The sequence below is a fragment of the Podarcis erhardii genome (genome assembly GCF_964252035.2).
Source record: "Podarcis erhardii genome assembly, chromosome: 10".
Taxonomy (NCBI): domain Eukaryota; kingdom Metazoa; phylum Chordata; class Lepidosauria; order Squamata; family Lacertidae; genus Podarcis; species Podarcis erhardii.
Genome location: NC_138500.1, coordinates 51,311,662 through 51,333,576, shown reverse-complemented (window position 1 = coordinate 51,333,576; position 21,915 = coordinate 51,311,662). Strand labels below are relative to the sequence as shown.

The following is a 21,915-nucleotide window of genomic DNA, read 5'->3' as shown; positions in this document are numbered from 1 at the left end:
CCCCATGTATAAGACACCCCCTATTTTGGGGGACTCAAATTTTAAAAAATGGGGGGAGATGGCACAACCTCGTTGAGCTTTTTGGGGAGAGGATTGCCCAGAGTTGTTGAGCTTCTTTTGGGGAGGATTGCCCACCCACACGTGCCGATAAATCTGCCTCTTGTCTGTCCCATCACAGGCAGAAGCTGACAATCGCCCGCCCAAATGCCTCAGTGTTGGCCAATCAACACCACCCATTGACACAGCAACCAATAACACGGACAATAGCAGCTGACAGCCACAGCAACAAGCAATCAAATGTCCACCCTATGCACTACCCATGTATAAGACGACCCCCACTTTTTAGCACGATTTTTTAAATAAAAAATACCCTAGTCTTATACATGGAAAAGCACGGTAGTATGCTTAGTGTTAGTGCTTTGTAAGTTTAAGTTAAGTCTGCTGGATTTCTTATGGACAGTGCCAATCCTGAATATATTGGATTTGTGACCATTATGCCCATTTGCCTTCAGTAGCAGTAAAGCTCTGCTGGATGAAATACAATTGCCTCTGGTCTATTTTTTGGGAATCCTACAACGTGTTTAAGTTTTTGCTCTGCTAACTATACGTTGGGAGTTCTGCTCTGGATCAATATTGAGTAGAATTTCATGACAATGCCTGCCCTTGAAATGGCATACACTTCCTTCTTCTCCAGCTGCCCCAGATTCTCGCACTCCTGCCCTCACTTGAACTAGAGCAAAGTATAGCAACAGTAACGATGCCCAATCAAAACCCCAGAAATAGGTGGTAAGGAATACTTACTATTTCTCTGAACTCGGTGTGTAATGGGTCCTCTGCAAAAATATGAAAGTGCAGGGGTGTGATGCTAAAAATAATGGCTGATTTCAACATGGTAACAGTCTCTTCCAACCTTTCGCCACAGGCTACTACGGCCAGGTGCATCTTCTCCAAAGGTTGCTTTTTCACAAAATCATATCTAAGGAAAAACAAGAAGAAGAAATAGTTGCAGGTGAAACCAACATAAACATGTTTACACTGCAGCATTTTAATGGGAAGATTTATGCATGCAGGTGGCACATGTTTTATGTTGAACATGCTTTAAAATCTAATATATTGTTTATTATCTGAGTGGAGTATACCTCTGGGTATAGGGTTGTATATAAATTCAATAAATCAATAATAAATAATAAAATTAAAATTTGGGGAATTGGCATTATGACCATGGAGGCAAATGGTACAGACAAATGAGATGTTTCCAACTTTCAAACCAGTTCTTATACGACAACATTTTTTTAAAAAAATCATAATATATTTTAATTCCTGGATTACATGCTTTTATACTATTTATAGAAGGGTATTTTTCATTTTCCTTAAAGGACCTGAACTCTTGGATAATCATGTTTTGTTTAGAATATAGCCCATTTTTAAACTGCCATGTTACAACAACTCCTATCCTCTGCCCCTGAATTATACTTCAGCAGCTAGGCACTCTTTTGTTGTAAGGGTAATACCACTGGCCACTGACTCTGGTTCAATAAAATGGCGCTGCAACAGTAATCTGGACAGATGGCCTATATAAAATGAGCATTAACACTAGGTCAGGTTACTGGGTGCAAACAGAATCCAGGTGTGGCAGCTTCTTTGCAATTTCAGAGACAGAGTCAATTGCTAGGCCCATACAATGCAAATGAAATGAAGTTATATTATATTAACAGAGGGTAAAATGCATTTATCTGTCCCAAGGTTAGTCAGACTCCAGACCTATCAACTCACTAATATTTGAGCACTAGAAGTTAGTACAGAACTCAGTGCAAGAGGTTTGGTAGCAAATATCGCTCAATCATTTTAAATGAAGAAAGGCATCCTTCAGAGTTTCATTATTGTTTTGCCACATGTTTTATTTTGTGACGTCTCGACTTTTCCTTCCAGTAATCAGTTCCCCTTCTGTGATAGGAATTTGAGGTCTTAGATATATGTTAAATGTTCATAAGTGTACCAAACAAGCACAAACATAGATCAGCACAGGAAGAACGACCTGGAACCATTTTGATTCCCAAACTGTCCCAACTGACCAAATGTTTTCTCTGCAAGGTCAAAGGAAAATGGAAAAGCCTCCCCATTGTCTTTTCCTTCACAAATCCTGTCTTAAGGGTATATCTGTGTTTGAATAGGGTCCTTCCAGTAGCACCTTAAAGACCAACTAAGTCAGTTCTTGGTATGAGCTTTCGTGTGCATGCACACTTCTTCAGATACCATCTGAAGTGGCATCTGAAGAAGTGTGCATGCACACGAAAGCTCATACCAAGAACTGACTTAGTTGGTCTTTAAGGTGCTACTGGAAGGAATTTGTTTTGTTTTGACTATGGCAGACCAACACGGCTACCTATCTGTAATTTGAATAGGGTGTGAGCCTGTGACCTGGCCCAGGAACTAAGTATTTATCATTACAAAAGACTAGCCAGGCTCCCCAGGAAATCCAATCAAGTAACCTGCCAGACAGGAGATAAACAATGACAGGAGAAAAACAACATTCAAATTTCTGTTTTAAGACCGCCTTTTCTGTGATGTAGGTATGATGTATCTGAGGGGTGGTCTTAGGTTACACCCCTTCTGTGATGTATGTATGATCTACAGGGTGGCAATTTCAAAAGTCTTTATAAGGCCTTGCGCGCCATTTTTCTGGGTTCCTCCTCTCTCCTGCGGGTGAGGGGAGCACCCTGTTGCAACAGATCAATAAAGATCAAGCTTACTAGCAGCTTTGCTTCTCTGGTTGGCCTCTGTTATATTCTCTCCTACCAATAGGGAACCTATGTAAGGACTCTATATGGGCTCTTGGATACTCCGTAAGGGAAAAGGGCAAGTTTTGTTTACAACACTTCCAAACATTGCATCCTCTACCAATGCCGGGTGGAAGATCATTTGGACCCATTACAGTTGTGTTGGAGCCCATCCAAACATAAATGGTGATCTCGCATAGCAAAAAAAAAAGTTCTGCTAGTTTTTGCACTATTGTTCAAACTCTTGTTATCTTCCCTGTTTAGATAACAGAAGTCTTAGGAATGGTTCAACAGTGGAAATCCTGCAGGCAAAGGATGTAACACACAAACAAAACGAACAGGAGCAAGTGCAGTTTGCTCTCATTTTACACATAAAAGAGCAGTTAAGATAAGTAGTGCCTTGATCCGGTTCATATCCTTGCGACTCACATCCCAACCCTGCCTGCGTTGCTGCCAGACTCCTTCCTGTTAAAGATGCTACTGCCCAAAATATTTTTTTTAAAAATAAATATTTATTAACAATTTTTTAATACAATACAAAAGAAAAAACAATATAACATGTATCTTAACATAATTTCTTAACTTCTTTGGACTTCCTCACATCTCCCGCTCCTGCGTTCCTCACACACACACAAAAATTTTTCCAGCAATTTATCGCCTTGTTTCCAATCTTATTATCTAATTTCCCCATGTTTTTTCTCTAATTTTAGATATCCTTTGTTCAAATCCTAAAAATTTAAATGTAATCTAATAATTATCCATAAATTTATCTTTTCTTAAATCTCACTTATCTTCATAACACCATCTAACTTAGTGGTGCCAGATTATTTATGATCTAGCATCCTTCTTAACATTCATACAATTTACAATATTTTTGTAAGTAAATCTTGAATTTCTTCCAGTCCTCTTCAACCGTCTCTTCTCCCAGATCTCGGATTCTGCCGGTCATCTCGGCCAGTTCCATATAGTCTATCAGTTGCATCTGCCATTCTTCCAGTGTGGGTAAATCTTGGGTTTTCCAGTGCTTAGCGACGAGTATCCTTGCTGCCGTTGTTGCGCTACTGCCCAAAATAAAGGGAAACCTGGAAAGTTCACTGGAGTGCCAAGGATAGGATTAACAGGATAGCTTAGGCTGGATCTAGACAAGTCAAAGAAGCAAGTCAGCTAAATGTGTTGCAAACTCATACAGGGAAATCCGGCAGGGAAAGACTAGACTCCACAGCGCCATCTGGTGTCACAGTGTTATATCGCATAAACAACGCATGTAAAAAGCGCTTTTTCTTTACCAATCTAGCTGAGTCCCAAGATGCAGCATAGAATAAATATTATATGGTTATGTCCTCTGATCCACTCCTTTTGCTGGATCTGCTGCACTCCAGATAGGTCAAATAGAGGACATACAACAAAGGCTTGGTCAAAGGATAATATTTCATCTTGCAGTATCACCTGCGCTTTGAAGGAAATAGTATCCATAGGAAGCCATAACTCTCAAAGCTGCCTTTCGAAAAGCTATTCTACTCATTCCCCACCCCTGCATACCGCTACTTCCAGGGAGAAGCATATTTTAACCTTTGAAACAGAGTAAACAACCAAAATCAATGAAACAGTTCATAATATAACACAGTGAGTCAGCAGGACCAAACAACAGTGTTTTATAGATTAGAGTTGTATGCATGGGTTGTTCCCCTTATACCCCCATGTTCATCTGCAAATAAGCAAGTGTAACACGCCCCCCCCCCATGGTGATATCCAACCCAGTTGTACTAAGAATAAACCCACTAAAAGTTAATGGGCTTAAGTTACTTAAGCCAATGATATCAGTGATTTTGCTCTCAGTATGACTGATGTTGGATAGTATCCCCAAGTCTGAAGTGTACACTTCTCACAAAGAAACGGACGCTGCCTTTGAAATTTCCAACTATTTGGGTAAGTCACAAGACTCCTCTCAGCTATTTATTTATTTATTTGTTTATTTGTTTGTGTGTGTGTGTGTGTGTGTGTGTGTGTAAATACACATACAAACTTATGTATTATGTACACCTCAATTAAGAGTCCCTGTGAACATCAGGTTTCCCTTCTGCCGTAAGAGAAAACACCCATAAAACACACAACTCTTCATTGAATGGGCCATTCAGTTCTTATAAAAGAGAGGCAGAATTCTATCTCAAAAGTAACTAGCACATTCTTCAGTATATTGAATACAGAATTATTGTTTTATACCTTTAAAAATCCGTTTTTTATATACAATTAAAAAAGAAAGACTACCTGGGCTGTAAACTATAGATCTTAACTATGATTTACTGAAACAGCAGAAGACAGGTGGGAAAGAATAAGCAAGCACAAAGCTCAGGTACACTGACTAACAGTTTAGTATTGCGTGTCCAAACCAGGCCCATTAGTCATGAATTGTATTTATTGCTGCAATGCATTATACGTAGGGCTGCCTCTGGAGATGGTTGGGAAACTTCAGCTGGTGCAGAATTCAGCAGCCAGGTTCCTCACTGGAGCAAGACGGTTGGAGCACAGTACACGGATCCTGGTCCAACTGCACTGGCTACCAATTAGTTTCCGGGCCCAATTCAAAGTGCTGGCTTTGACCTATAAATCCTTAAACGGCTCAGGACCACAATACCTCAAGGACCGCCTCTTTCCATATGAACCTACCCTGACCCTGAGATCATCTTCTGAGGCCCTTCTTCGTGTGCCCCCTCCTCGAGAGGTCCGGCAGGTGGCAATATGAGAACGGGCCTTCTCTGCAGTGGCTCCCCGTCTGTGGAATGCTCTCCCAAGGGAAGTCCACCTGGCGCCTTCACTATACACCTTTAGGCGCCAGGCAGTAACATTCCTCTTTAACCAGGCATTTGGTTGATCTGATTTACATCCTCTGCCCTTAAAAAAAAAATTGTGGGGGGGGTATTGGGTTGCTGTTTTTATTTTTATTAGGTATTTTGTGGTTTTATATCTTGATTTTATTCTGTGAACCACCCTGAGACCCCCGGGTATAGGGCGGTATATAAATAATAATAATAATAATAATAATAATAATAATAATAGGGAAAATGGACTATTGAGTCATCAATGACCCTAAGATTCACATGATACTTTCCTGCATCTCTCCACAATCATCCACAAAGCCCATGTGGGTAATCTTGTACATCTTTTTTTAATGTCGCAATTACTTGTGGTCTGCCGTGCTCTCAAAATTATTAGTCTTTATTATTCTACTAATCAAACAGTAAGGACAAACACCATTTTGTACTGTAACTATCAGTCTTGCTTTTGTAAAGTTCTGGACATTTATATTCCAATCTTGTGTGTGTTCCCTTGCAAGTAAATCCCACTTTGTTCAATGAAGCATGCACATGATTACAACCTTTGAACCAGACAGCACAGTACACATAGTTTTGTGATTCCCCGCTCACCTGCCCCACAATTCTGTTTTGACAAGGTTACAAGACTGCACGAATGTAGGATTCACAAACAGCAGCTTAGCTTACTTGCCATGACTTTTTATGTCCTCCCTACCTATTCTTCTGGCCCACTAGCAAGCACAGAGGGCTTCAGATATAGGACATTGCCTTGTGTAGAAATACCAGGAGAACAGATGTTTGCTTGCTCAAAGTCACTCCTCTCCCACTGGGAACGGGGGAGAGTTCTTGTACCTTTTTCTCACAAACAGACCCTTCTCCACACAAGATTTCCCACAGCAAGTCACCTACAGCACCTTTGCATTTTAAAAAAAGTTAGGGAAAGCAACCACCAAAGTAAAGGCAAGCTTCAGTTTGACTCTTCACTCTCAAGTCATGTTGCTTAGTATCCATGGGCGTCGCTTTGATTTCTGTTATGTTAGGCGGGCACAAAACCCACATGTCATCATCCTCTGTCTGGGTCTGTCTATCGCCCGCCTAACATAACAGAAGCCATGTCGGACGTTCAGCTTCCAAAAACCATTCACAAACCAGAACACTCACTTCCAGGTTTGCAGTGTTTGGGAGCCAAAACGTCTGAGTGCCAAGGCGTTTGACAACCAAGGTACGACTGTATTCTGATTATTTCTACTTTTGTTATGTATTTTTATTTATTTACTTGATTTGATGGGGGAGTAGCTGCCTCCCTCTGCGACACCCTGATTAGTATCTCTATACAGTCGTATCTTGATTGTCAAAAGCCTTGGGACGTGGACATTTTGGCTCCTGAATGCCGCAAACCTAGAACGTTTTTCAGAAGCCAAACATCTGACGTGGCTTCTGCGGCTTCCAACAGAGTGTGGGAAGCTCCTGCAGCCAATTGGAAGCCGCGCCTTAGTTTTTGAACCATTTTGTGAGTCAAATGGATTAAGTTTGACAACCAAGGTACGACTGTATATGTAAAGAGAAGACCAGCAGAAATCTACCTCTACCACTCTGGTGCAAGACCCAAAGTTTGGGATCATAATGCTAGGTTGCATAAAGGTTTGATTTAGTTGCAAACCAGCATGTTTTAACATGCATGCTTGTTCAAGAAGTGTATATGAATTTCAAAACGAGAAACATGTTTTATTTAATGAGTTAGATCATGACTGAAATCTAGTAAGACTGTGAGTGCTAGAAAGTGGGGGGGGAACCAAACTTTTTATAACTGCTTCAACACTTTTTAATATACTCAAATATGTATGATTATACCTAAAATTAGCTAATTGAGCAATCAAATCTCTGTCAAAGCCTACCTACGAGCAGCTTCCCAAAAGCAGTTCCTTCCACAAACATCAGAGGGCAGCATCCAATAGGAATTCCAATAGGATACAGACACATTCTTACACCTAACAGGGTAAGACAGAAACAATCCTGTATGAATGTTACTTGTTTTATTCAGCGGTTGCAATGGAGCATTCCTGCTTGCGCATTTAAACAAAACTAATAAAAACTAAAAAAACACCACCAGCTACTAATTACAGATAAACGGCTGAATGTAGAGCTTCATGTGTTGTGAGTGATATTAGTTTATATCATATAAGGATGTATGTAACCAGGATCCTGAGCATACAGCCCAAGAGCAATTCTACTGATAAGTGAAATGCAGAGTAATCCATTGTAGGAAGTAAATACCACCCTGTTCAATGGGCTGTACTGGCATTGTGACATTTCTGAAACACATCCAGTGACATTTCTGAAACACATCTGATGATTTCATGGTACCAAAGGTATATTTTAAAACAATTTTATGTTTATTTGCACAAGGCAGGCACTTCTGGGCTACAAGTAAACATGTGGAAGCATGGGGGGGGGAAGAGTGGGCCTGTTTCCTTCCTCCCCCCACCCATTTTTTGCTAAACAAAAATAATAAAAAGAGGGTGGATGCAAAAATCCCAGTTTTGGCCAAGGCTTCAAATTTCTAGCTGGAAATTTATGCTAACGATTATTTTCTGCTTGCTCTACTGCATGTTTCCATGTTATAAATCATTATATCTATTCACAAAGCTGAGTATGGTTCCTTGTTTAGCAAAGGTGGGGCATCTACACACAAGGCGGAGGTTTCCACAGGCTTATGTGAAGCCCAAGTTTGCAGAAGTAGAACAATTATTTGCAGGTGAACCTTAAGTGGTTGCATAATTGCTGACTGACCATTGGTGAAAAAGAGGGGAAACATTGAGAAGAGCTATGGAATGGAATATCATGAGCTGGGGCAGGGGGGCCGCTGCCTTCCACCCCCCAAAAAAGTAAATAAATAAAATTACAGTCATACCTTGGAAGTCGAACAAAATCCATTCCGGAAGTCCATTCGACTTACAAAAAACAACCAAAGTGTGGCTTCTGATTGGCTGCAGGTAGCTCTTGCAGCCAATCAGAAGCCGCGCAAGCCCCGTCGAATGTTCGGCTTCCAAAAGAACGTTCAAAAACCAGAACACTCATTTCCGGGTTTTGATCGTTCGGGAGCCAATTTGTTCGGGAGCCAAGGCGTTTGAGATCCAAGGTACTTAACTAACTGACCAATTGTGTCACAGATAACTAGGTTCTGCCCCCCCCCCAACATACAGCCAGCCCACCAAGGGGGGGGGGAAATCCTGGCTACGCCCATGAAAGGCATAGCTAACTGTCTGGAACACTGAAGAACAGCAGAGCAAAGTGTTATAGGCCTGCATACAATATATTTTAAATGAAGCAGAAACTTGTATGCACAACTTACTAAAAAATACAGTGCTATATATTCTAATACTTAATTTGAAACAGGAAAATATGCAATGAGGAATGTGAAGATGCTCAGCAAAGGCTAACTAATAATCTGCTTTAGCCCCAATGACACTGGCCCTTGGGAACGCAATCCATCAGGCATGGTAAGTTCCTATGTTCCCTGGCAGCTGGTTACCATATTGGCCTGCTGAAGTCCACTTTAGTTGTTTAGCATTTTCAAGTGAAAATGCTGTCACAATGGTTCAGAACATCAAGTCTCAGAACTGACACAGAATGCCATTGCGAACCCAGGCAACAAAAGAGAAAGATAAAACTAAGATCCATATTGTGACGGTATCGTTAACCAGCTTTTAAGATTCAGCCCTACGAATTGAATGCTGCAGTTGATCTGATACAGCAGCATCACTAATGCTGAACTGGGCGCTTTCACAAGCTAATTTCAAAGCCTGTGATCTCCACACAAAATACTGCTGAGAGGTCAAAAAAGGATCTAATCCCTTCTCCTCCCTTCTGCAGTTTAACTACACTAATATAAAGAGACCAGACAGCATTTGCACATATCATCCAATTAAGATGTGTGCCTCATAAGACAATTAATGTATATTAAACTGAAACTCCCTTTAATAATAAAAATAGCTGCTGCAACACTTGCACTAGAGCCAAAGAAGTTGAGACTTCACATATCCAGTCTTAGCAACTGCCATGCCAAAGGAGCATCTCCTGAAATCAAGCTATTGGTTTAAAACCAACAGCAGCTTTCCTATTTAGAGCAAACTCTCCATCCCTTTTTAATTACACAGCTCAAACAAGTCAATACGAGGCTGGTTTAAAATAGACAACTGTGGAGGCGGTGCAATGGCAGAAGTGTGTTTTATATCTTTTGCACAGCGCACCGCGTAGCGTCACAACCACCTCGGGCAAGAATCCTACTCTCATTTGAATGTTTCCTTTCCACTAAAAGAACTGGAACAGCAATTACCGGTAGGTAGTTCATTGCATCATAGCTTTCATCTAGCAAGAAGCAACCAGAAAGATATGTACAGGCATGACCAGTGATCTTAGCAAGTAAGTCGAATTATCAATCCTCGCTTTACATATGGATATTTAAACGATCAATTATCTTAAGATACGGGTTCACTTTGATGTACTGTGTGATTCACTCTTTAAAGTGCATCAGAAGGAAAGCGCAACCTGATCACGACCAGCAGTACTGGAAAGAAGTGGTTTCTCCTTTACATAATTAAACCATCACCCGCTCCCACATGTTCAGCTTTGATGTAGCAGTTAAGTACAAAAGTAATATGTATATATGCAGGGGAGTACCCAGGGGTTGGCTAGGCTGGCCCTCGCCAAAGGTGCAGGTGCAGGCGGGAGAGAGAAGTGTAAAAACCACACCTTTCTATTCTGGCTTGGAGTGGCTAGAAGCCAGCTCTTCTGGGTGGATTTGCAGAAGAGTCGAGTTGCTAGCGTGGGCCATCGCAGCAGCCCTGCAGGGTCCCCGTCCCCAGTTGGTGCTATTAGATATGTGACTAGAATGCCCCATAAGGTTCAGAGGGAAGAAAGACAGAGAGACCTGGGGAGGGTTGCAGGAGGAGGAAAAAGGAAGGGATGGAGAAAGGAGGCAGAAGGAAAAGTGGTGAGCAGAGGGGAGAGAGAAAGGCAGGAAAGCAGGTAGATGGACCAACTGACGAGAAGGAGGAGAGGAAGTGGTGTGGAGTGGAGTGGAGCAGACCCAACCATGATGGCCCCAGAGGAAGTCACTGGCAGAGTGTAAAAGCCAACGAAAAGCAAACTTTTTGAGTTTTTGGTCTATAGTCTTACCAACTTCAGAGGCACTGATACAGCTCCTTGCAATGGGCGCAAAGGTACCTGGGTACGCCTCTGTATATATGTCTTTGATTTTGACCTTCTTTATAACAAGGAACCAATAAGGATCCCTCCAGACTGGTGTGTATCATTGACATAATGATATTCCATTAGCGGCAGGTTTATACTGGACTGTCACCACATCATTCCACTTCTGTGATATGAAAAGTTACCGAATTTCAGCAGGAAGCTGCAGGACACACACATGGCAATTGGAAATGAAGCAGTACAGCCACTCTAAAATGTCTGCAGGCATAAACAATACTGAAACCAGTATCAAGTATAACCACCCCAATACCATCACAAGCACATTAATACAGTGGTATCTCGGGTTAAGTACTTAATTCGTTCTGGAGGTCCGTTCTTAACCTGAAACTGTTCTTAACCTGAGGTACCACTTTAGCTAATGGGGCCTCCCGCTGCTGCTGCGCCGCCGGAGCACAAGTTCTGTTCTCATCCTGAAACAAAGTTCTTAACCCAAGGTACTATTTCTGAGTTAGTGGAGTCTGTAACCTGAAGCATATGTAACCCGTGGTACCACTGTATCCTTTAAGAGAAAACATTCCTCTTTACCCAGGCATTTTGATGGTGGAAAGATACTGTTCCTGGTAGCACTGATAGTATTAGTTGTGGGAGTACATATGCGATTGTTTCACATATTTTTAGAAGCTTTAATTGTTTTTACATATGTTCTTTTGTTGGTAATTGTTTTGCTACAGTTGTGCTTGCCACCCTCGGCTACTTTGGGAAGAAGGGCAGGATATAAATGTGATGAAGAAGTAAAATCATCATGAATGCACAATTGGAGGAGTCCTAAGCATCTGAAATCATAGTGCTTAGTTAGTACAACACAGTGCTAAGTCTAGCATGAACTGGAAAAGCACTGCATTCAAATTGGTATTTACAAATGCATTGGCTTTTACGCACTAGCACAACTTTTTAGACATTTGTGAAGTTTAACAGCCTGCCGCTGAACTAATCTCAATAGGAATTCTCAAAGTCTCAATAAAATAAAAGGGTGAGAAGCCAAACAGGCACAAACTGTAAGTAGTGTCTTCCAAGAACCACTAAAAGTCCAAGACTACCAACCATTCCACATTCTTTTTTTTTAAAAAAAAATAATATTTATTAACAATTTAAACACTACAAAAAATAAAAACAATACAACACTACACAACACCAACACATTTAAACTAACAAAACAAAACAAAACAAAACAAAAAACAATTTAAAACACATCAAATAATTTCAGTATCTTATCTTTCATTCACTTATTTCTGCGACCTCCTCACACCTCTTTTTGTATTCCACTTCTGTTAACTGTTTCAGCAATTCCTTTCCATCTTTCTCTGTTTTCTATCCTATAATTATCTTAACACATTCTAACCTTATTTTTTCCTTTGGTACTCTATTAATCTATTTATACTTAATTCCTTATAACATTTCTACTAAAGCCATATAACTTCATTCCAACATTTTTCTAACATTCATTAATTTTGCAGTATTTCCGTAAATAATCTTTAAACTTTTTCCAGTCTTCTTCCACCGGCTCTTCTCCCTGGTCTCGGATTCTGCCAGTCATTTCCGCCAGCTCCATATAGTCCATCAACTTCATCTGCCATTCTTCCCGGGTGGGTAAATCTTGTGTCTTCCAATACTTCGCGATGAGTATTCTTGCTGCTGTTGTTGCATACATGAAAAAAGTTCTATCCTTCTTTGACACCAATTGGCACACCATTCCACATTCTCACTCCCGGAATGGAAGAGCCGATGGAGGGGAAACGGGTATCCCAGAGTTATTTGTTTAACAAGCACAGGAAAGCTGCCTGGCATACCACCGGGTGAAGTATTGACAATACTACCAGGCAATGTTGCTTACTTCTGCTGCTGGTCTTTACCGGCTAAGATGGAGAGGGATGCAAACAGCAGCTCATCACCTTTATTCCTGGTCAATATCAATTGCAACCTGCGTGTGAAAACCCGACAAGGTAAGCCTCCCATATCCTGAAGCTGAGAGCTGTCTGTCTATAAGAAAAGGTGCCTGAAGAATACAAACCATGAAGCTTCCCAAATCATTTCAGGAACAAATAACTTCTCTATTCTGCTTTCCTGTACTCCTGCTACAGGAAATGGGAAGAGAATGTAACAATACCATGGAGACCTAGACTCTTTTCCGGGAGTCAATGCCTTCCATACTAATCACTGTCCTCCCTGCAAGCCCTAGACACAGAGGTTGGGAAAGGAAAACTGAATAATGCAGAGAAATGGGGGCAAATGATCACTGCCCTGATAACGCTGCTATCTCCTACTCTCCAAGCCACAAATTCCTACTTGGAGGGGCTCAAAATAACCTTGTTTCTCAAGAGCAGCAAAGTGACGTTTGTCAGAGGTAAGGAGAATGCATACAATGTTAGATTGATAAATATTTTAAGTCAGGAATAATATGGACTGCATATTTTATTTTATTTTATTTTATTTTATTTTAAAAAAGGTCCCGGATTCACTTTTTATGACAGAATTCATCCAGGCAAAAAACAGAATCATTTCTGGGCAGAGACAGTGTATGAGCTGTCAGGAAAAAAATATCAAGGGACAGTTTACAAACCAACTAATAACACAATTTTACATGTGCATGCATTTGTCTGTAGTGGTTTCCAAAAATATAACCCTAACCAATCATCTGAGAGAGTCTGGAATGCCTGCAGAGGCTTTTCTGCTCATTGTCAAAGCCATCAATGACTCATAAAACCTGCAGGATTTCTGCCAGGTCATTAGTTTCATTAGAAACCAACTAAGTTTGTTACCGGTATGAGCTTTCGTGTGCATGCACTTCTTCAGATATCAGGTATCAGATATCAGGTATCAGAAGAAGTGTGCATGCACACAAAAGTTCATACCAATAACAAACTTAGTTGGTCCCTAAGGTGCTACTGGAAGGATTTTTTTTTTATTTTGTTTCAACTACGGCAGACCAACACGGCTACCTACCTGTAATTAGTTTCATTGTTAAGATACAAAGGGATGTGAAAATTGCATATGATTAAATTCCCCCCCCCCCCCACTTTTCCAAATAAATAATTTTTAGATAAAGCCTATTATATAATTCTGGGATTGCCCATAGCTGCAAAGGCACCTTTCAGTACTTCCATTGGAATCACTACCGCATTCATTGTGAAGTGATAAGGGTGGTTCTCTTATCTCCCTTTGAGAAAAGCAAAAGGAGAAAAGATGAAAGAGCAATATTTTTTCCCACTTCCTCTTTCAGATCTATGTTCTTTTCAAGTCTCATACCGGCACCCTGAGTCTTGATGCCAAGCCACAGTCACAACCACTCCTGACTAATGTGGGGCTTCAGCTCTGTGCTGAACTTAAAATTCCGTGCCAACTGCAAGTCCTACTTCTGGCAATGACATGTTCCATTGGGGAACTCCCAAATGGAACCAACCCACGTTGGGCTTGCAAGTGATGCCAAATTTAAGAGGCCCAAATCTAAGTCCTGCTTGCCAAGGAACTCTTAAGAGTGTTCCAAATTGCTAATTTACAGCCATGGCTTTCCCTGCCCCATGTCACATGGTATCAGTTGGGTGTGGCTTGAGAAAAATGATCTCACAAGCCAAATTGAGACCTAGGGGCATGAGAGCAAATCTGGCCTGCTGACTAGAGCTTCCCGAAGCCTGATTTAGGGCATCAGAAGACTTTCTACTTTTCCAGTACTGTATACCCATATCTCTGACAAAAAACTGTCACAGATTCACACCGGTAACAGTATTAAATTGCATAATAGAATCATGGAAGGGACCCCGACGTTCATCTAGTCCAATCCCCTACAATGCAGGAATATAGAGCTGTCCCATACGGGCACCAAACTTGCAACCTTGACATTATTAGCACCAGGCTCTAACCAACTGAGCTATCCTGGCTGACAATATTTAAATGCCAGACTAAATACTTCTCTTGTAACGCATGGTCCTCTATTCACTTCTTCTTCTTATTTGGAGATCACTCGTAGCTGAGTAAGATTGTCTTCCATGAACACAGTCTTAACAGTGAGTCCGTAAGTGACTGTGGAGGCCAATTCTGGATACACACGTCCTTCCACAGTGAGGACATAGGTTTCCAGATGGGAGTTGATCATGGTGAAGGTTTGCCAAAAGTGCCTTTCTCTTAGCACATTTCTCCCTTTCGTCCTGAGTTTAAGTGTCTTCAAAGTCCATGACACCTTTGGTAAAGGCTGTTCTCCAATTGGAGTGCTCACAGTCCAATGTTTCCCAGTTGCTGGTGTTTATACTATTTTTTTTAGATTTGCCTTGAGAGAGCCTTTAAACCTCCTTTGTTGACCACCAGCATTGCACTTTCTGTTTCTAAGTTCAGAATAGAGTAGTTGCTTTGGAGGACAATAATCAGGCATCTGAACATGACCAGTCCTACGAAGTTGATGTTGAAGAATCATTGCTTTGACACTGGTGATCTTTGCTTATGCCAGCATTAGTTCGCCTGTCTATTCGATACGTCTATTCACTATGGTATGCCAAAGGAAGTGTCTTGGCTGCACATAAGCACCCAAACAATTCAGATGAAGATTTTTTGTTTAGAAACGATGTTATCAATAGTATGTGTGATCAGTGTGTTTTTTTTAATGTTCAATAAAAGAATCACTGGAGAGTACACCAATTTCTCAGCAGTTTATGGAGAAATTTGTCACCTCTCATTTGCACTGCCAAAATTACATTCAGGCAAGTTCATGCATAACCCAGGTGATCTAGAAACCAATGGATATCCTCTTGCATGTAGTCAGGTTCTCCATTACTGTAACAGCATATACAAGAACACGTTTATGGCAGTGCCTCAGTCCAACTATGTTATTAAAATGAGGTTCTCAATCTGGGGCTCCTACATCTCACAAGAGGCCACAGTAGCCTCTGTGGCATAAGGTGATTTCAGTTGTGGCTGCTGCTCCAGCTGCAGCATCTAGACAGATATAGCCTAGCCTAGCCTAGCCACTGTAATCTATCCTCTGACAGCATTCACAACCAATATGTGCAATGGCCAAAGGCTCTTTCCTGAATCCCCCCTGCCCTCTACCCTCATGGAAAGCAAGGTCTGAGTAATCGTACCCCATTTGTGTCATTCCTTTGCTTGGCCTTGATATCCTTCTGATGTGGAACAAAAAAAAAAATTGTTCTCCCAGGCTTTTTAAAATTTTACTATAATCTGATGCTTTAATCACTGGTCTTGCTGCTTTTTGTGTATGTTTCATATTGATTTTATTATGGCAGGCATCCCCAAATTTGGCCCTCCAGCTGTTTTGGGACTACAGTTCCCATCATCCCTGACCACTGGTCCTGTTAGCTAGGGATGATGGGAGTTGTAGTCCCAAAACAGCTGGAGGGCCAAGTTTGGGGGTGCCTGTATTATGGTATTTTCTGTGGAACAGTTTGGCTGAAAGTCAACAAACAAATAACAACAACAATAATAAACAACATAAGCAATAAAATAAAAAGCCCAGTTATGGTCACACTTTTACCAAATACGTATGAATTTGCTCCCAGACCAGTCCTATGCTTCTCCTATGTTTGCACTACTGCTTGCACGGCACTTCTACTTGTAGGCTATGCTCCAATCTGATCAGTTGATATCCTGTTCTACACTCAGTGTGCGTTCCTTTTGCACCATTATTGTGATAGGGGCAATTCTGGGAACAGGAAAAAGTAGTGGCATTCTAGGACCCAAACTCACTAGCATGACGTGATGGCCCGGCAAATTACCCATTGCCCTGCCCTGTTAATCTCTGCCAGGCAGCAGCCCAAGTTTGGATTAAGTCATAAATTTCTTACACAGATAAAGGAAGGAGGAACTTCTGTCTGCACAAGTGGAAATCTGCCTTGCACTAGGGAATAAGGTCAAAACTACTGTATCAGTTAATCCTTTTAATAAATTAAACAAACTGGATATTGAGTGTACAGATGTGCAGGATGCAGCCAGGAAGAAGCAGGATTTGCTTCTACTTAATAAGAGAAAGCTTCACCCAAGCCATGGAGATATGATGGCTGTGCTGTCAACTATCACCTACTGCCAGGAAACCTTGACAGTATATAAAGCAATATGCAGGCACAAGCATTCAAGTGTCGCGCTACTGACTGACTAACCTGAATTTTTTAAAATTCCTTCCAGTGGCACCTTAAAGACCAACTAAGTTAGTTCTTGGTATGAGCTTTCGTGTGCATGCACACTTCTTCAGATATCTGAAGAAGTGTGCATGCACACGAAAGCTCATACCAAGAACTAACTTAGTTGGTCTTTAAGGTGCTACTGGAAGGAATTTTTTTATTTTGTTTTGACTATGGCAGACCAACACGGCTACCTATCTGTAACTGAAATTTTTTTATAGTCTGAAAGCAGGGGATGGGAGGAGGATGGGAAGAGATTTTTAGAGGAAATGTCTCAAGCCCAGTCTCCCCAACTTGGTTCCTTTAAGCTAAGAAGACAACTGCCAGTCATGGCTTATGAGCAGGTAGGAAAAGGGGCAACTGCCCCATTTGTGTTGTCAAAATCCCATTTCTCCACTTTAATCTTCTGTAATATATATACATATATATGTATATATGTATACGAACACTGGTTTTCAACAGTAACACCAAAAGTGTAACATAAAAAGAAAAAGAACACAGGAAAGTTCATATTATTGGGCAGCCAGTTACAAAAAGTAACAGTAAGGTACATACATAATAGGCTCTCTGATTAATTACCGGTAGTCCTTTCCACAGAGATACATGGGTTATAGGGGGTTGCAATAACTGCACGGGCTTATTGATGTGATCAATAAACTAAGAAGCAGGCGCCTAAAATTCTCTCTCTCCACCTGTCCATTCAGAACTCCCCTGTGTTGGGCCAAGCGTTCAGAAAGTGCTCTTTCCCCCCCATATACGCGCATACCAGGATGAGCGCCAAGTTCAGACGGGTCTCCTGTTTCCCACCTGGCAGCAGCTGGGAGAAAAGCGACTTGCTAGAGGCTCCTTTGAAGCTGCACGGCGGCAGCCCTGAAGCGACAGGGGAAGCGGGGTGACCGGCGGCGGCAGAGGGAGGATTACGCACGCTTGGAAGCCGCGGAATGCTTGACCGACAAGATGGGGAGGGAGGGAGGGAGGGAGCGAAGGAGGGAATCCGGGGGGAAGCAACCAGACTGGAGTAAAGTCCGTCTGAACACCCGGCCCTCCGCACTGGAAGCGCCTCCTTGCAAATTCAACTTTGTCCCAATCTATCCCTTGAGATTGTGAGCCTGGAACTACCTGGCTTCCCTCACCCTCCCGCCTGGAGCAAAGGCACAGCCCCCCCCCCCGCCCCGCGCTACTAATACTCAGGCGCTCCTTCCTCGCAGGAAGCGCAGGCCCCGGCGTCCCCAGACGGTACCTTTCCGGCGGCTCTGGCTGGCTGCAGCCTGCGCTTCTCGCCGCGGCCCTCCAGGCGCCGCCGCCGCCGCCGCCGCCGCTGAGCTGCCTGCGCACGGGCAAGGCAGAGTCCCCCTGGCGCCGGGCCGCCTGCTGCTCCAGCGACAGAGCCAGCTGGCTGAAGGCGTAGAGCAAGGAGCACAAGCCGCAGCCCAGGCACAGCAAGACCACCTGCACCAGCCGGCGGCTCATCCTCCGGCGGCCCCGGCTGCACCGCGCAGCAGCCGGGGCCTAACCGGGAGCGGGAGCGCCAGCGGCGGCGGCGGCGGCGGCAGCAGCAACAAAAGCAACGCGGCGACCGCAGCGAGCAAGTCAGCCAAGGCGCCGGGTGCAGCAAAGGCGGCGGCGACGCCGCTGAGGTAGTTGCAGGAGAGCTGCCCCGAGAGGAGGAGGAAGAAGAAGAAGGCCCGGCTCTCAGGGCGGAGCCAGGCGGCGGGGAGGCGGCGAGGGGTGGGGTGAGAGGCGGGTTGTGGGCGCCGGGCGATGGTGGAGGCACGAGAGCGGCGGGAGGCCTGTCCTGGCGGCGGCTGGGAGCGCTGCAGCGTCGAGCGAGGGAGGCGAAGGGCAGAAGTCGGTGGCCGCCCCCCTCCCCGTTCCACCTTTGCTAGGACAGAGCTCTCGAATGGTGGGTCTCCACACGTTAGTGTGTCGGCTGCAGTGCGACAGGCGAACTAATATCAGTGTACTGGAAGAAGCAGCAGCAGTGTATCAGGAAGAAGCAAAGATCACCAGTGTCGAAGCGATGATTCTTCAACATCAACTTCGTTGGACTGCTCATGTTGTGCGGATGCCCGATGATCGTCTTCCAAAGCAACTACAGTGGTACCTCGGGTTAAGAACTTAATTCCTTCCGGAGGTCCGTTCTTAACCTGAAATTGTTCTTAACCTGAAGCACCACTTTAGTTAATGGGGCCTCCTGCCGCCACACCGCTAGAGCACGATTTCTGTTCTCATCCTGAAGCAAAGTTCTTAACCTGAAACACTATTTCTGGGTTAGCGGAGTCTGTAACCTGAAGCATATGTAACCTGAAGCATATGTAACCCGAGGTACCACTGTACTCTGTTCCAAACTTAAAAATGGAAAGCGTAATGCTGGTGGTCAACAAAAGAGGTTTAAAGACTGTCTCAAGACAAATCTAAAAAAATGTAGTATAAACACCGACAACTGGGAAACACTGGCCTGCGAGCACTCCAGTTGGAGAACAGCCTTTACCAATGGTGTGATGGGCTTTGAAGGCACTCAAACTCAGGATGCAAGGGAGAAACGTGCTAAGAGGAAGGCACACTTGGCAAATCCACACCGTGATCAACTCCTGCCCGGAAACCAATGCCCCCACTGTGGAAGGACGTGTGGACACAGAATTGACCTCCACAGTCACTTATGGACTCACTGTTAAAACCGTGTTTATGGAAGACAATCTTACTCGGCTACGAGTAAGGTGTTTCGTATGAACGCTTCCCCATGGGTTGGAAATAATAATAATAATAATAATAATAATAATAATAATATTTATACCCCGTCTGCCCTCCTGGCTGGCTGTATGTATGTATGTATGCATGTATGTATGTATGTATAAAAAAATGAATAAAATAATAAGAAGAAGAAGACTTGTGCTGACCCAAATCATGTTGTGGAGTGGCCAACCCCCAATTACTTGCCATCTATGGTCTTTACAGTGTCAGCAAGTATGATCATTTTGGTTAAAACTGTTCTAGAGCTAAAGAGTGGGACTCTCCTGATCATAGCAGTAGATGATACGGGGTATGCCAAAGCTTATTTGGGAGTTCAGGATATATAAACTTTATTTTGGTGTGCGGGGACATTAAAACTTGCCTCCTTTTTTGTTTTTTGAACTTAAAAGCAAATAAGGCACAGGGAACTAATAACAAACTTCTGCACTGGGGTGAATATGTACTGGTGGTATGTAACAGCCACAATTCTTGGGACCCTTAACAGACTACAGTTCCCAGAATTCTTGGTTGGGGAAGAAGGTGGGCTTTTTATATGCAAGCTGTGGAAGATTATAGCCATGATATCCAGTAACATGGAAGTTCTTTGCTCTAAACACAAAGTGGCAAGTCTTTTTGTGAAGCAGTTATTCTATTGACATCAAAAGTATCTGCAAAATAGAGCTTGTTTTAACATTTCATGAAATTGCATATACTGTATCCACAGTCTTTTGTTATGACACCCAGTTCACTTACCTGGGCAAGTCTGCTGTTCCAGAGATGGCTATATTGTGTCATCAAAAGCTACCCTCCCTGGGATTATTAACATTGATCGCAAATAATAAGATAAACAACCTTTTTTAGCATTATGTACGGTATTTAAGAAACTTTCAAGGGGAGGAATGCAAATACTTTTATCTTTTTGGGGGGGTGTCTTACCTGGTGGGGGGCAATCTGTAAAGCAATGGTTCCCAACCATTTTTGTACGGTGATCGACAAGTCCAAATTTACTTCGCAGGGTGACACAATTTATTATAAAGTTTTTAACTTTAGGTCTTCAACAGCTGTCAGTTTTGTGCATTTTAACTGCACATTTGCCTATTTTATAACCATTACTTAAAAGCATCCCAGCAAAAATTTACTTAATGCATCACTTGTTGAAATATTTATAGTACTACAAGGCTATTCAGAGTTTTGATTATGAGAATGTCAGAACACCAACCATCAAGTTGCAGGATATAAGCTATAAAATATATATTCTAAAAACAAAGAATTTACACAACCAGTGTTAGATATAATGAAATTTAGAAATATTCACATTTTAACGATAAAGCCCACTTTGGAAAGACTTGGGAGGGTGGCTGAACTTGTAGTTTGCCAATGGGTTAGTCAATGCGGGGTTTGAAGATTATAGTCTCAGACAATTATTGATACATAACCTGCTTCTGTATTTCATCCTCATAGCAATCATTGCTGAAAACCCCAACTACCCTTACTGGCAGATGGTTATACAGGGAGTTGCTTTGAGTGACTATTACAGATTGCTTCTGAAGTGCAGGCACTGCCTTTGGTGTCTATGATTAAGAGTCAAGCTGCTTATAAAGCCCACAGCTCACTTGTGAGTTGCAAGCCACAGGCTAGAAAAAGTGTTCTAAGTAGATAAATAGGTACTGCTCCGGCAGGAAGGTAAACGGCATTTCCGTGCGCTGCTCTGGTTCACCAGAAGCAGCTTAGTCATGCTGGCCACATGACCCGGAAGCTGTACGCCGGCTCCCTTCACTAGTAAAGCGAGATGAGCGCCGCAACCCCAGAGTCAGCCACGACTGGACCTAATGGTCAGAGGTCCCTTTAGCTTTACCTTAAGGTACCTCCAGCCCAAGTTCCTAGGAGGGAGAGGGAAATGATGGTACAAATGGAGCAGGCATACTATTACCGAACACTGATAGTTATTTAAACATATTTGCTGGAATATAAGAATCACCTAGCAATTACCTCTTGGAATGTGCCACAAAATAGTTTTGTTCTGGGAACATTTCTAAATCTGACCAGAGTTTTGCTTATTAAAAGGAAACACAGTTCAGTGGGTGAAATTGTTCCCTTTCCAGTAAATCCAGAATTGCATCATCACATCAGACTTTCATGGTGCAGCAATTAGTCAGAGGTATAATTATTGGGGAATTGCAAAACCGCTCTTTCCCCATGTCCTTACTC

At 42.6% G+C, this 21,915-nt stretch overlaps 1 protein-coding gene across 3 annotated transcripts in view; it reads right to left on the bottom strand.

Moving 5' to 3' along the window:
- GXYLT1 (glucoside xylosyltransferase 1) overlaps positions 1-18,633 on the bottom strand; it is a 34,263-nt gene extending 15,630 nt beyond the window's left edge. Inside the window, exons 1-3 of one of the 3 annotated variants that reach the window (XM_081878047.1) lie at positions 18,218-18,633; positions 7,483-7,575; positions 802-976 (exon numbers count right to left, since the gene is read on the bottom strand). In XM_081878047.1, coding sequence (XP_081734173.1) covers positions 802-976; positions 7,483-7,575; positions 18,218-18,447 — 498 coding nt within the window. In that variant the 5' untranslated portion in view covers positions 18,448-18,633. Of the gene's footprint in view, positions 1-801; positions 977-7,482; positions 7,576-12,689; positions 12,999-18,217 lie in introns of those variants that run through there. The other 2 variants (XM_081878049.1, XM_081878048.1) reach the window with 2 other exon arrangements.
- Between the last annotated feature and the right edge of the window lie 3,282 nt (positions 18,634-21,915).